General features: G+C 40.9%; 1 protein-coding gene across 1 annotated transcript in view; it reads right to left on the bottom strand.

Moving 5' to 3' along the window:
- Positions 1–15410, bottom strand: part of spock1 (SPARC (osteonectin), cwcv and kazal like domains proteoglycan 1) — an 80682-nt gene that overhangs the window by 36634 nt on the left and 28638 nt on the right. The window contains exons 3-4 of the mRNA XM_076103474.1: positions 6607–6615; positions 3900–3945 (exon numbers count right to left, since the gene is read on the bottom strand). Coding sequence (XP_075959589.1) covers positions 3900–3945; positions 6607–6615 — 55 coding nt within the window. The remainder of the gene's footprint in view (positions 1–3899; positions 3946–6606; positions 6616–15410) is intronic.

Here is a 15410-nt window from a genome sequence, read left to right as displayed (position 1 = left end):
TCTAGCAAAAACACAGTCTGGGAAAACCATACTAGCTACAAACAAAAAAACAGAAAACAATTATTTGAAACCTGGCCTGCTGTCACCAGACAAATGCAGGAAAACAGTCACGCAGGCACCAGGACTGTACGCAAAACTAAATCAACAGCACAATGTTGACGCGTTGATGTTATCAGTATACTGATGAGAAGGGATAAATGTTCATTTCAGTGAGGCAAAGCAGCCAACTGGGCTCATCTGATTCTGAAGTTTTCTCAAATGCTGTAGGATTAGCATGGATTCGAATGTATGTTTATCTCCACAGTAAGCTCCACATCAACTGCTGGACCTCATTAATCCTGGAAGAGATTTACCATTGGTGGATTTGATCGCTTGCCGTTCAGTTTCACCAACAAGTAATTTGTGATCCTACTGATTCCATTCATTAAATGCTACAGAGGGAAGCATTAATCGGCAAGTGATTCATCAGGGGACTGGATTCTCCATCAACCTTCCTGCTGCTGATTAGTCTCCAAGGGCGACCAGTGACTCATTAGTCAAACTGAGATCAGCAGGTGGGGACTGATGGCGCTGTCGTTTCTGCTGTATTGACCAGCAAGTATGTGCTGTGGTCACCCTGGTCATTTCAATAGGACGTTAGTAATCTGACCACACACACACACACGCATCAGATTTTATAAAAACAAGTCAGTATTGTAGCTTTATTTAGGACAGGGATTCAGGCGTCATGCCCCACATTGGATGACTCATATCTAGAAGCTTGTCATGCTGACACTGGCTGGAGTCAAAAGGTGAAGCTAACACTTATGAGTGTGATGCCTACAGCACCAGCTGGGTGAAAATGGAGCCCACTCGAGGCAGTCTTAGACACATGAAATCAGCAAATGTTCCGAAAGCAGAACAGATTGATTCTCATAATTTATTCGCTGTCTAATTGTTTTTCTGTCCATTACTCCCAGGTGTCCTGTTTTGTGTGGGAGCAACTGCACTGTTAGCAGCTCTGCAGCAGGGGAGCAGTCACATTGCAGCTGAAGTGGATCGCTGCAGCAGAACAAGGCGAAGGAAAAGATTGAGAAAAACATTTTTTATGCACTCCCATAAAGAGTCTAATTGGCACAAAGCTCCTCTCGGCTTCAACTACACTGAATGTCTCTCTGGAGAAGTGCACAGATGCCATATTCTCAAGAGGACAAGTCACCTCACTATGTCCTGTCAAAGTGTTGCAGTGACTCACACGCTTGGAGTGTACCGTGTGGTGTGGGCAGTGTAAAAGACTTGAGATTTTAGAGAAGGAGAGGGCTTTCAGGAATAATTTTAAATAGTTTTCTATATATAGTAGGTGATGAAAGGAATCCTACTGCGAGCGTCTCCTGCCACAGTTAAAGGAAAACTATAATTAATTGCATCAGGTTCTTTATATTTCTTAGTTCTGGCCAATACTTCTATTGGTCAGAGTTGGATTGTACTCAACAAATTAAATAGTGAAATATCAAAAATTGGTCCAAAAGGGCGACAAACACAAGTGGAACAGCTATAAATTATTTTGCTAGTTCTCGTCTATTCTGACCTTTACTTTGGTGCAGAGTTGTCCAGTGTTACAAGAATAAATCCCAAGCTGTAACACACTGAAGTTTTTCTTCCCCACATAGGTATCACTACAGAAGTACATAAAACTGGAAACTGGAGAGTGACGACTGGTTTGACTGTGCGTGCTGGTGTGAAAAGTGAAGCCAATGCCGAAGTGCCTTAAACTTGCATTTTCTCTAGTGGCCATCAGGGGGCGACTCCTCTGGATGCAAAAAGAAGTCTGATCGTACAGACGTCTATGAGAAGATGACCCGATACTAATCACTTGATTTATTACATCACAAAACACTGTAAACATGAGTTCATGGTCTTAATCGCTAGTTTCAAGTCTTCTTCAATACAACATGATGCTCATTTCGGAAATTATGATCCCATTTAGAGTGAAATTGATCATAAAGCAGGATATGCTTCAAGTGACTACCTTGTGATTGACAGCTTGCTACCACAGCGTTGTGCAGTTTGGAATCTGTCCGTGTTTTTGTCTTAGAACTTTAACCCTTTCACAGTGTGTGTTTTCAGTTCATGAAAGTTATTGTAACATATGGTTCATCTAAAAATGTCTTATTCAGTGTCCGGTTGCGCTTAGCTCCACCCCCTGCTGTTCTACTTCTGGTTAAATAGAAAACAAGATGGCGATGGTCAAAAACCGAGATGGCGACAGCCAAAATGACGAACTCATGCGTCAAAACGCCAGTCCGCAAACCAATGGGTGACATCACAGTGACTACAGCTACTTCTATTATACAGAGGTGAAAGTCACAGTCATCTGGGTATACGACTAAAGGTTTGGCCTAATTAGTAAACAAACATCCATATAATAGTTTCACAGGAACAATTTTTTTTCTGTTAGGCCATCGTTGTTCTAGCATCTAAATCAGGCCTCTCTACATTTGCTACAACTGGGTTTTGGCACAGAGGATTCCTCCATAACATCTCATGTATTTAGTCCCTGGTTGAGAGAATGAAGCTCTGTTTACTTTTTGTCTTTAGTTCTCTCTCAGACACTATGATGCACTGAGGCGAGGCTCTTCTCATTAGGCTCAGTTTCCACGAGGAGCTGGCCCAGATAAACCTGCTCAGCAAGTCTTTCCCTGAAGAGTTACAGTTACTGCGCTAGATATGCAAAAAACAAGCCAGCACCGAACAGAACAAACTCTGTGGTAGAAAGATTTAAAGTATCTGTGTGTGTGTGTGTGTGTGTGTGTGTGTGTGTGTGTGAAACAGTGAGAGTGTGAGCGAGAGTAAGTGAGTGGTTTGCAATAATTGAGTTTAGTCAAGAGTTACTGTGGGTCTAAGAGCATTACACACTTGAGTGTGATTGATAAGTGGACTTGGCATTGTTGCTATGGTAAGTCCATAAGCAGTATGCAACTGTGTAAAGTAGCAGCATTTAGCCTTGGAAAAAGACACACACACACATATACACACATGACTTTTCATGACTTTTGCGGACTTTACATTGACTCCCAGTCTTCACCCTACGATGTAATGATTTACTTTATTTCAGGATGTGCATTTTGTCCCCAAAACGAGGGCGAGTCCCAACAATGTGATTGTGTAAACAGGTTTATGTCTATTTTGTTGTACTTATTATACTAGCTACATATGATTTGTACCTTTAAAGCAGATGTCTGCAATTTCAACATGTAAATGTGTAAAGTCCAAAAATATTTGCGGTTTGTTTGTTTCTGTTGAGCCGATCATATTACAATGTATATAACATAAAGACATTTTAGTTATTTGCAACTGAATGGGAGTGAATGAGCGTTACAGGATGTGTGATATGTAAAGTATCCTCAGCTGTGCACATGCTTTTAAAGGCTGCTTCAATTAACTTGAAAGAAACCAAAAATGCAAAAAAATGAGCAGTCCCTGTAATGATCACATTAGCCTCTGTGTGTGGAATCGTTCTTTTACTAGCTCAATAAAATGACCCTCTTGAGTTAACTGAGGATAAGTGCATTACAGGAAGAGACTAAATGAAGATTCCTACCGACACATCGCACCAGCATTTTTTCATCACAATTACACTTCTGGCAGCACTTTGTTTTAGTAATTTAACAAATCAATGTCAAACCTCTGATTGCATCAGTGACTTGTTGTTTAGATTGTTGTCACAGTCTTAACAAGCCAATTTGTCTGATTTCCTCATTTAGATCACGATGTACTGATCACATAAAACAAGTATGATCAAGCATTCAATGCCAACTACAGACACAATTTGGTCAGAAGTCAAAGTATTGATGTTTGATATTCCATACACAGTATGCATTAATATACACATTATATCACACACAAACAGCAGCACTCACCTTGGTCCAGAGACTTGGCAGGAGCCCAGCTTTTGAAGTAGTCATCCTGAGTGGAAACACAACACAAGAAACTTGGTTATTAATAAAACAACTCCGTGTCGAGAATATCATTAAATTATTTTGCAGACCGGAGAGAGAAAAGCCCAAATACTAAAGCAAACTACTGAGAAAGCCGGTCCTCATTATTCTCTCCTTTTGTTCTTTCATACTTGTGTTGAGTAAAAGTGAATGAATGCAGTAACGAAGAATAAAAGGCTTGTTTGGACGTTTAAAAATAGTACACAAATATACAGAGAAACCTGCAGGAGACACACTGGGGAGTAAAGAATGTTACACGCTCTAGTACATAATGGGTTTAACGAGGACAAAGACATTTAATGTCAAGGTCGAAAAATAAACTTCTGCTCTGAAAAAACAGTTCAGAATAAAGTGTTGTTGTTGTAAATAAGAACAAATGAGAGGAGAAGAAGGAAGGATTTCGAGGAGGTAGTGTTACATTTTAGCTGCTGGGATGTTCTCAAATCATACTTAAAGAAGTGCACGTTATTCTTATTGTTCAGATTATTCCACAGTCATGGAGAGAGCCTCTTCAGTTTAAATTATTAAAACAGAAAATAATCGGCTTGCTTAGCTAAGCTCAGTTGAGAGGAGGTTTGGATTCGTTAAGCCAAATACACTTTGATTCAATGGCTCCATTCAAACTGGATTCCCTGCCCAGCTAGAGACATCTCTCATTGAGAGGAGCAATTAAAAAGGCCCATTATGAAAAGAGCCACGGCTTAAACATTGTTATTTAGTGTTACATGCATATCACATATAGGTGTAACAACGATTGGTTATTAGTCTCTGAATCAACATAGGTTTGATGCAGACAGATGCAGTCGTCTAGGTGGTGTGCTTTCAGTTTGCAATGCAGTAGGAGCCCCTGGTGAGAGTGGCAGCAGCAAAAGCAGTTGTGCATTCCAATAGACCCCTCTGTTATGTGAACAGGTTGATGCTCAGGTAGATCAGCTGATGATCAGCTGATCTGTGGGGTGTAAATGACTTCACAGTCCTGACTGAACCTTCACTGTGAGCGCCGTTTGCATTTAAAGGCACTATGAAAGGTTCATAACACACTATAAGCAGATATAAGGACATTTTAAGGATTTTTCAATGTACTCAATTATAGCTTCTGCTATGAAGACTTTTAAAATGATTACAACAGTTTTACTATACTGTCATAATAAACACATATATAGCCTATGCTCACAACCACATTATAGTGTATTATCAACCATTTTTAAAATGATGTATACCGCTTATACATGCTAAATAGAGGGGGATGAAATGTTACAGAATGAGGTTTGCACTGAATGTAGTCTAAAGTGCTTTATTTGCAACATGAGCGATACACAGACACACCCACACACATGCCCACACACAGCGGTGCTGTCTGCATCTTAAGTAGTGCCCAGAGCAAGGCATATGTGTGTCAGCAGGGTGTGAGGCTGTGTCAGTGACACTATGACAGTGACCGGGGCAAAGAAAACCTGCTGGGTTTGAAAGCAGGATCTCTCTCTCTCTCCTTTATTATTAAATTAAAAGAGCATGAGGTCTCCAAACACCAATCAGAGTAAACCAAATTATAACGCAATGTAAAGAAAGCTTTTTGGAACATTGGAAAGAAGGAAAAAAAGCCAGTAGATTAGAATACATACTGTCAGAGACAGAAACCAGAGACAGGTACTAAGTACAGGCAGGAAGACACAAAAAAGAAACCAAAAGAAACCAGAACATGTGGTCACAGTCCACAGAAAATGGAGAGTGGACCTACTCCTCCAGTCCTTGTTCTATAAATGACAACGTCCGACATTTGAGCCAATACAAAAGTGAAATGAGATGACAGTTAAAATGTTGCAGGAAAAATAATCAGTATATAAGGCCCTAATAGGTCATTAAACTGTTCTGCGTAGGCAATACCTTTTTTATCCTTTATTTGCTTGAAGGTAATGCATTTGCACATTCCAACATATCTGGTCTGTATGTGCAAAAAGGCAATAATTTCAGCGTCAGGTAATATTCAATGTGTGAAGTTCACTAATATAGACTTCATCCTTTTTAACCAAGGTATGAATCACAGGTCGAGCTGGTAATTGATGTAGACATAATGCCGAAACATCGTAATTGTAATAGTCTATTTGAGAGCATCAATACAGAGCGCAGGCTCCCTTTTCTCTTGAGCTTGTTTTCAAACTTTGTATTTTTGCTCACAGCTAATAGGAAATTGTTAACACAAAATCAGAAAACATTGTGTAGAGAAAAACAAACAAACAAAGGCGTCTTATCTGTGTGGCCAAAACTCTTCAAGATTTAGTGGAAAACCTCAAAAGGAAAATTGAGCATATTAATGCACGGTTTAAAAAGGATGAGCAACAATCAATATGGGTGCGATGTGCAGGTATCTGCATACTTTTGGCCGTGTTTGCTTAAAAGTATGAAACCTACCAGACCTCTACAGCAACATTTTAATATGCTGAACTATACCACGTTATGGCTGAGCAGCCACCCAACCTGCTGTGCATTTAAATCAGCAACACCTCTCCAGCTCGGCAACAATGTCTTAAAGCAAGTGCCAACCAGACACTGCAATGTGGCCTCCAGGAAGGTGCTGCAGTATTTTCTTAAAGTGCTATTATCAAATCACAAACACAATGGATTTACTTACCTCCGCTTCCTTTAAATGATTGCAGAGGAGAGAGGCAGAGGAATAGAAGGGAGAGAGGAGGGAAAGAAAGAAAGGTCAGTGATAATGGCAAAGTATGCTTTGTCTATCAGATCTATTACAACCCTGTGTTACTCATTCTGAATACTGAGCTCAACTCCAGAGATTCATTTAATAGGAAACTGATTCTGAAGGCGGTAGAATACTAAAGGACGCACACACACACACACACACACACACACACACACTCACTCACTCACTCACACTCGCAGCCTTATTTGATGTGGCATGTAATTTGAAACACATCGAGGGCAAATTGTACAGGCTTAGTTGAGGCACGGCATAAAGAGAGAGGGGAGGAAGAAAGAGGGAGAGGCAGGGGAGTTGTGCATAAATAGAGGCAAGAGGGAAAATAGGGAATGGGAATTTAGTGCCTTTTTATTTTGCCAGGATATTGTGGAGAGGAGAGGGTTAAAGGTATTCCTTATCTGAATATAGGATTGAGAATGTTGTATGTTCTTCCCTTACAAGTACAACTACTTCAAACTTGACATACGTGAGGAATCTCGTTTTCTGACGTCTGTTTTACCACATCAAAAAGTACATTTCCTCACTAATTTACTGTAATCTTTATTTAAAGAATATCAATTTTGATGAACCAACATCTTGGCAACTGGCGTTGTTATTCCGCATAACTAAATGTGGCAGTATCTAAATTTAGTAATGTCGAAACAATCTGTTGAAAATGTTTCTGAAAGGCTAAACGCTGACAAATATGGATTGAAGCTGAATATATTGTTTGATAAAAACATGATCTGACTTTTGGAAAAGATTACATCCATCTTCTTTCAGTAAATTTGACTTCTGGACTTTAAAAGGCTCTGGACTTACTGGAAATGTTTGGATCAGGAATCGGAAAAAATCCTATAGGCATCGATCACTGGTATCTAATTCTACAAATAGTATTCTACTAAGAACACTAGTGTGGCCTGAATTTGATCTGCAAAACCAAGAAGTTGCGCAGCATTCAAATGTTGATTTAGAATTTGAATGTCAACGTTAAGAATGAAGCTTCGAAGCTTCCAACTATAGTTTCTGGTACTGATCAGGAGGGCACTGTGTTTGCTATTTCTTGCTGTCCGTTGTTCCATCTGGACATGTTGGTGTTTTCTGCTGAGTTAATTTCGACCTGCAGCTTCAAATATGTTGTGTGTAAAGAGAGAGTGTTTCATTTGTTATCATTAGATGACAGCATTTACTGTGCCTGAGGTGTGCTTGCACTGTTTTCTTTACTAGCTGATGCATGCTACTTAAAGCTGGGGAAGGCAGTTTATTTAGAAATGAACTGCGATTGGCCAACGTCTCCTGTCACACGCTAGACAACCCAACCAAGAGCAGGTGCAGGAGTCTGGTTTTCTCCCAGACCACTTGAATTACAACATACTGAATGGTTATTATGGAATCTTTGCCTAACGATTTGCCCAGCTTTGAGGTTCGTGGTTGCTCTTATTATTCTATATAAGTCTCAGGGATGACCTTTCCTTGCCCAAGACCCCCATTAATGGTGCACTCATGTCAAAAGCACCAACTGGCTGTTGAGCTGGCTGCAATATTGTCCCACCGTCATTCAAATCTTAAAAAGCCATTAGAAGGAGATAAAACTGTGTTGTCATAATCGTATCATCTTTGTTGGAGGTGGTGCAGGAATTTCCAGCAGTGAGCTCCACATTGAGGGAAGTCTTTCAACCGTGTCCATTTAAAGTTGCTAACACTCTGCAGGAGGTTGTTGGCAAACAAAAATTGAACCGCTTGATTACGTTTTTTTTAGGGTTTAATTAAAATCTGTTTAAAATGTAGCACAACATCTGTCATCTGTCAGCGAAAAATGGGATTCCTTTATTATAAAACGGTACATGATGCAGTTTATTTAGCAGGGCCACCATTTTAATTATGCTTAATTGAGTGCATGTCTGTGTTGAAACATCTTCATGTCCCAGTGAGTAGTTCCATTAGACGATGTTGTTTAGCAGCTATATAATCAAGTTAAACTAGGCTGCAGTGTTCAGACAGTCTCCCCAGAGCAAGAGAAGGGTCAGACATGTCAATGAGGAAATGTAGAAGGAAATGAGCAGACACGACTTGGTGAAAACTATAAATTAGCATATACGATACACTTGGCAATATGGTTACTTGGCTGTGTTGTTCATCCTGAACCCCAGTTTCTAGTGTCTAAGTCAGACTCTCTGTCACAACCAGCCAGCTCCTGCTCTTCATTCTGTTGTCTGCTTGGTTTTTCCCTGCCACTATACTATCTCTCCTGTCATTCCAGATCCAGCCACTCCCTGCTTCTCTGCACTAACCCCTTTCCCGCAATTCCTATCACCTGACCTTCCACGCCAACCTGTTCATCTGTTTCCCATTTCCCTTATCAGCCTAGCAGTATGTGTATACCGGCCCATTTCCACATATTCCCTGCCAGATTGTCACATTTGAGACTATATATATATATTCCAGTCCCAGAAACCTGGATATGCAAGCTGGAGTACTCTGATAGAAACTACTGTGGTATACAAACACCTTATCCAGTTTAAGGTATCTTAGTTGGAACTGAAATGACAAACTTGCTCGATATGAAACAGTAAAAACCAAAGCTGAACTAACATTGAGAAAGTTGGATACTTTCAGAATGAAAAAGAGATCGATAACAGGATTCCTCTATGTTCAGTGTAAACAACATATCCAAAATATATCCAAACCAATAATATGACTCAAAACAGAGATACTAGCAAGCATGTGCCCATTATTTGCACTGCTGCAAAATGGCACTTTGTCAAAAGTGGGCTGTTAAAGCTGAATGCACAAATAACCAGTGTTTTCATTTAACTTTGAGGACAGTTTCACTTCTGCGATGACCTCTTCACGTTTGTCATTCTGTCTCCTTGGTCTCCAGCAGGTCGGTTCATTTCTTTTTTTCCTTTTCCAGTTAAAAGTGATGGGCCTGAGATCTCATCTGATAGCAGATCCCTGAGGAAGTCCAGTAAAAGGTAGAGAAGGAAAAGACTTGATACACAGGGGAACCAGAGTGAGAATGGCATCAGCGCGATTAGCTTCTCTCAGCAGAAGTACTCTAACCTTCACTGAACGTGTGTGTGTGTTTGTATTTGCACGAATACTAATACTTGCATTAAAATAAAAATAGGCAAAGCCATGCCTGTAGTGCTGACTGAAGATGTCATAATCGGGATGAGGATGCAAATCTGGCCTCTCGTGGAATCTAAACAGCCTTAAAAATTTACTGCATACTAAATGCATTTTATTCATGGGTCTGGGACCTTGCCAAATTCCTCTCCCACATCTTTCCCCCCATAGGCTCTAATTCATTCCCCTCTCCTCGTCCTCCTGTACTTTCTTCCTCTGCACCAAGTCCCTGCTGTCCTCCTTAGGCCGCATCCTACTTATAGCCAAACACTGGTCTGGGATCTGATCAGCATCACGTGAAGCTGATACATGAGCTATGTGAGCAGATGGCAGAACAGAGAATCAGATTACTTTATTGTTAGGCCTCTGCAGAAGTGAGGAATGCTGAGTAGGACCAGTGGAGGCAGTTTTGCTTCATCAACAATACCGGAGTGGAAAAACGCTCCCATTCGGAAAAGCAACAAACACAACCAGAGGGAAGAACTAGTACATGTGATGAGCCCGTTCTCACTAGAAACGTTGTCCTCGTTAGTAGGATAAGAAATATCTTTGTGTGAAGTCAACCAATCCGGTCCTGTTCATAGAATTAATCACCATACTTTATAACATACTCAATTATTTGACCAAAGCCAACAAAACAGAATCTCCGAACGCAGGACGGTCCTATAAAACAAGATAATCGGTGCATTATTGACTTGAGTTATTCATAGGGGTCGTAGCTTTTTATATAGCATGTTTTATATGGACAAATATGTTGGATCAGTAGTTTGCTACGTTACATGCTATTAACCTTATGACCAGCACTCAAACCCCCAGCAATGGGAGGTCATGATTGTTATCCTTAACTGACTCAATGATGTGAGTATACAGCCGTCATTACTGCGGCGGCAGATCCATAGTGAACACATTTACACCACCAGTGAAAGCGGAGATGTTTGATTGATCAACAGGTCCTCCAACAGATGGAAGTCTTTTTAACCCTTAAGCTGGTATTACTTGCCATCTCATGATTATTAATAAACAAGCTTGCAATCCTTTATTGTAAGCAGAATGTTACCCTTTGGTTAGGGTCTGTTGTCAGCGAGGATTTAACATTCTATGCAAACTGTACTAAAAATTTGTTGTTTTTTTTGGTTTATAACCATTATTTTAAAAGCATTTGATGACTATATTCTAAACATGTAATGTAACATGTTCAGATGGATTTCATAGATACATTGGTAAAAGATAACACTGTGTCTGCTATGAAAGCCTTCAGGTCTCTGAGATCCACCATCTCCCAGGACCTCATAGGACTTCCAACATAGACACCATCAGGAAAAAGGCCCAGCAGAGGATGTACTTCCTGTGCCAGCTCAGGAAGCTCAGCTTGCCTCAGGAGCTGCTGATCCAGTCATTGCAATTATCCAGTCTATTCTCTGCACATCCATCACTGTGTGGTTTGGGTCAGCCACCAAACGGGACAGGAATAGACTTCAACAGACAGTCAGGACTGGTGCAGTATGCCAATTTCTGTGCATGTACTTTGAGAGCAACAAAATACCTGTATTTTCTTGGCCATTAAAGCCGATTCTGACTCTGAAAAGCAAAATATCTTAAAACCTACAAATGTATCCGTAGCTGAGCTGTGAAGTAGACAGGGAAACGGACTGAACAAGAGAATGGAGACAGACACTAAAGCTAAGGGGAAGAGAAGCAAAGTATTGTGAGAGCAAGAAAAGAAGAAGGGCGACGAAGGGATGTCCAGGAACTAAAGAGAGATTGACGAATAACCAAGAGGTGGGAAGATGACAAGGAATCAAAGGCAGGGTGCAGGGGAGGAGAAGGGGTGAGGTGGACGGATCGCGGAGTGAGTGAGGGAGAACAGAGATGGTAGTTTGCTTTCCTCCAGGGCAGCTCCTCCTGAGTCTATCCAGTATTCGTGTCTACAGCCTCCAGATTGACAGGCAGCATCTCATTGACATGAACAGACAAGTAACACTGAATATTACATGTGGTGCTGAGAAGATACACACACACACACTCACACATGCAGCTGTGTCAGCTACACAGACTGAAATGAATAGTAAGCTTTCTTTCTCTCTCTCTCTCTCTCTTCTCTCTCTCTCACACACACACACACACACACACACACACACACACACACACACACACACACACAATTAAGCTAAAATCAAACTGTCTTATAACAATTAATTCCTTCCAGACTGTAACGTTACGTAAGGATCTGGCGAACCAATGACATTTGTATTCACAGCCAATCCGGCTTCTCTAAACTGAGACAAATGACTTCTTTTCTTTCTGCTTACTTCCCCCCCCTTCTCCCCTTGGCTTTCTATTTTTATAGCCTCCCTCATTCATCAACTCTCTTCTCCTCTCTACTCCTCGTTCTCACACTGCTGAAAACATCCCTCAACTGATCCAGAATCTGAACAATGTGGCTCAAAGCCGAACATCAAAAATGTGCTTCCGTTTCACTCTTTCCTCTCTCTTCACGTTAATGAGGGAGAAACCTTCACTAAGCAGCTTGTTATTCAGAATATCTTGCCATCTTCACGCACTTCAGATTTCTTTCTTCTTTCCAATACCCTTTCCAAACATGGCTTCCTTTCCCTTTTCTCCCATTTCCTCTCAATTTCAGGATATTGAACATGAAAATGAATGATTACAAGAGAAGAGGAGTCGATGGAAAGAAGGAGAGATAGAGTTACAAAAAAGTGTAGTGAGTAGAGAGGGGGCACCAGGAGGAAAACTAGAGTTTGAAGAAACAAAGAAAAAGGGAAAGACAAAGGAGGAGACTGATAATGGAGCTCTGGGAAACAGCAATCTTTGCACATTCCCTGGTGAGAGAAGATGAAGTTTTAAGCAGAAGAGACTGAGTGAGGAACACAGATTGAGCAGAAAGAACATGTGTAGAGACACAGAGTTGGTGTAGATGAATGACACGTTGGACTAAATTATTGGTTGTCAAAGCTTCCACGGTTATATTTCCATCCACATGGCATGTGATACTTGAAATGATGCAAAGAATCTAATGAATGAGGAGATTTTGAGGACCATTTGACAACAAAATCCCTGTCATCTAGAGTGAGTACTGTAGTGTTGCACTTCTTTGTACACATGAGGAGTTTTAAACCCTGCTTACGTTCTCACCTCCAAACACCTGACTACTCGCTGCATGAAGTGAGTGTGAATGTTGGCTGTTGTGTTTTGGAAAGTAATTACTGAACGCAGCCACAATTAGTGCTCGTACACTGGTGCCTTTACCCCTCCTAGTCATCCTTGACTTGTGCAGTACGCAGAGACGTCATTTCTTGACATCTGATATAACAGATGTATCATGAAAGTAAATATTTCCTTTTTAAAGCTATATTTTGGGCTACAATTAACTATTTTCTTCATTGATTATTCTGTTTATCATTTTTCTATTAATCAAACAATCATTTAAAATTACATTTTGGTGTCAATAACAATGATTTGAAGCGTAGAAAAGAAGCATATTCTCACATTCCAGAAGGTACCGAAACTGGAACCAGCAAATGTTTGACATGATAAATGACTTGAACAATAATCAAGCACTTTCAGCTTGAAGGTTGACTTACTAAATGGATGAAAAAATGACTGAGTGACTGTCTCAAGAAGTAAGTCAGTAACAAGGATAAAGGACAAAAGAGAAACTCTCAGTCAGACATCCGAGTTAAACAGAATAAAAACAGAGGAGAAGGAGATAAAGCAGATGGCTGAAGGAAGCTGACAAGGCAGAAATAGAAAGTAGGAAACACTTGATTCAGATTTTTTCTCCTCACACCTAGTTTAGTCTCATGTTTGTAACTGTTCCCAAGTCACTTTTGGCTGTCAGATCAGCGTTTGTAAACCTTCCAATAGCCGGCCGGCGTGTCGAGGTCAGCCTAGATCTAGATCTAGGGCTGGGGGAGACTGAGGCTGGTGGTCACAGTGTACGAAATAATAGAGAAGACAGCATATCACTAGATTAGCTTGACACGGCGACAGGTCTGCTGCCTGCAGCCCCTGGCTGTGTGATTGGTTAAGGAAACACAATAGGAAATGTTGTTCCTTGTCTTTTTGTCTACTTGACTACAGGTCTGTCGGACTAGTGGACTGTGAATGTGGGTCCTTGATCTGTGAGGTGAGCTCCACCAGCGAGTGTGCAGCGAAACGCTATAGATCATGATGAATAGACTCTGCTGGCTGCTAACAGTCTCAGCTCTCACACAGTGCTTTCCTGTGGCTGCCATACTTCCATAAGCTCTCCTTGGTGTGAAAAACAAAGCCGTAGCTGTCTGTTCACCCTGCTCCTCGAAAAAAAAAAAAATACTCAACATTTCAGTTCCCTCCTCACACTCTCTATCGCCTCTAGCTCACAAGACTGTCACCGCTGAGCAGGATATACGTACATCTTTAGAGTGAACGTTAAAAAAAATGCTAATAGCTCACCTGCTTCAGCTGTTTTCTGCCTGTGTTGTCAACACTACATTTAAACGCCCAAAGCTGAATAATGTCTCTGAAAGCGAAAGTGAGATTTGGAAAGAAAGAGCGGAAATTACAGAGAAAGAAAATGTGGGCCAGCAACTCTTTTTCTCTTACTGCTTTCTAACTGGTCGCTAGATCTTCAATTTGTTGCATTAAATGGAACCCAGGCAGATAGAAAAGATACATTGGCTGTAATTGAATCCATATATTTGCATTGATGAGCTGCGAGACGGCTCCAGAATGGAGATAAATGAAAAAACAGAAGAGTAAGGCACAAAAAAGGAGGGCAAAGGATGCAAAACAGACTTAATATATTCATATGGCAACTATGATTTTCTCTCTGTGTGTCCCTCTGCAAGAGACTTAGTACCCTAAACAGATCCATTGAGTCTCACTGTGAAATTGTATGAAAAGTGAAGAAAATTATGCAAAAACAGTGTGAAAGGAACCATGATAGCGGGCTTACAGCTGCAGTTCTTGTTCTAGTTCACACACAGAACTCAAATGATCTAAATTCGGTCTGCTAACTTCCTGTACAAGACTATCTTATCTTTTTTAATACCACCCTATCTGACAGAATCCCCCCCGCTCCTGACGGTATCCCCCGTTGATAGTGCAGCGGTGGCGACGGGCCAAGTGTTAAGACAATCATACGCAGGCTCTGTTATCTGTCTGCTCCACTGGGGAAACAAGGGAAGCGCTTCGGAGGACGGGGAGATAAATGCCCTGTCTTTACTCCAGGTGCATTAGTCTGCTCTGTTTAATCGTCCACTTCAGTAAGTTTGTAGGTTTCCTCCACCCTCAGCCTGTCGGAGCTGTCCTGCCCTCCACACTTCCCTTTTTCCCCCCCAATCTCTTCCTCCGTTGCCTTCATTCTTCTCTGACACTTTCTTTCTTTCTCATTGTTTGCCTGTCTGTTGACAGAATAGAAAGTTCAAAGGAAGTCACACTACACTTTTTACAAAGTGTTTTTTATGTTTGCTGTATGTGAACATTTGTCACTTTGTCACTTTTTTATGGAAAAACTGTAGTCTATTTCTTTCACCATGTGGGTTCTTCTGGAGGTAAAAGCTGAGCTCATCTATAATCCAAACGAGTGGTCCATGCGCAAAAACAGC

Source organism: Anarhichas minor, unplaced genomic scaffold (assembly GCF_050575085.1).
Source record: "Anarhichas minor isolate MPS153535 unplaced genomic scaffold, ASM5057508v1 ptg000028l, whole genome shotgun sequence".
Lineage (NCBI taxonomy): Eukaryota > Metazoa > Chordata > Actinopteri > Perciformes > Anarhichadidae > Anarhichas > Anarhichas minor.
The sequence above is the reverse complement of the archived record's forward strand: the minus strand, read 5'-3'. Positions and strand labels throughout refer to the sequence as shown.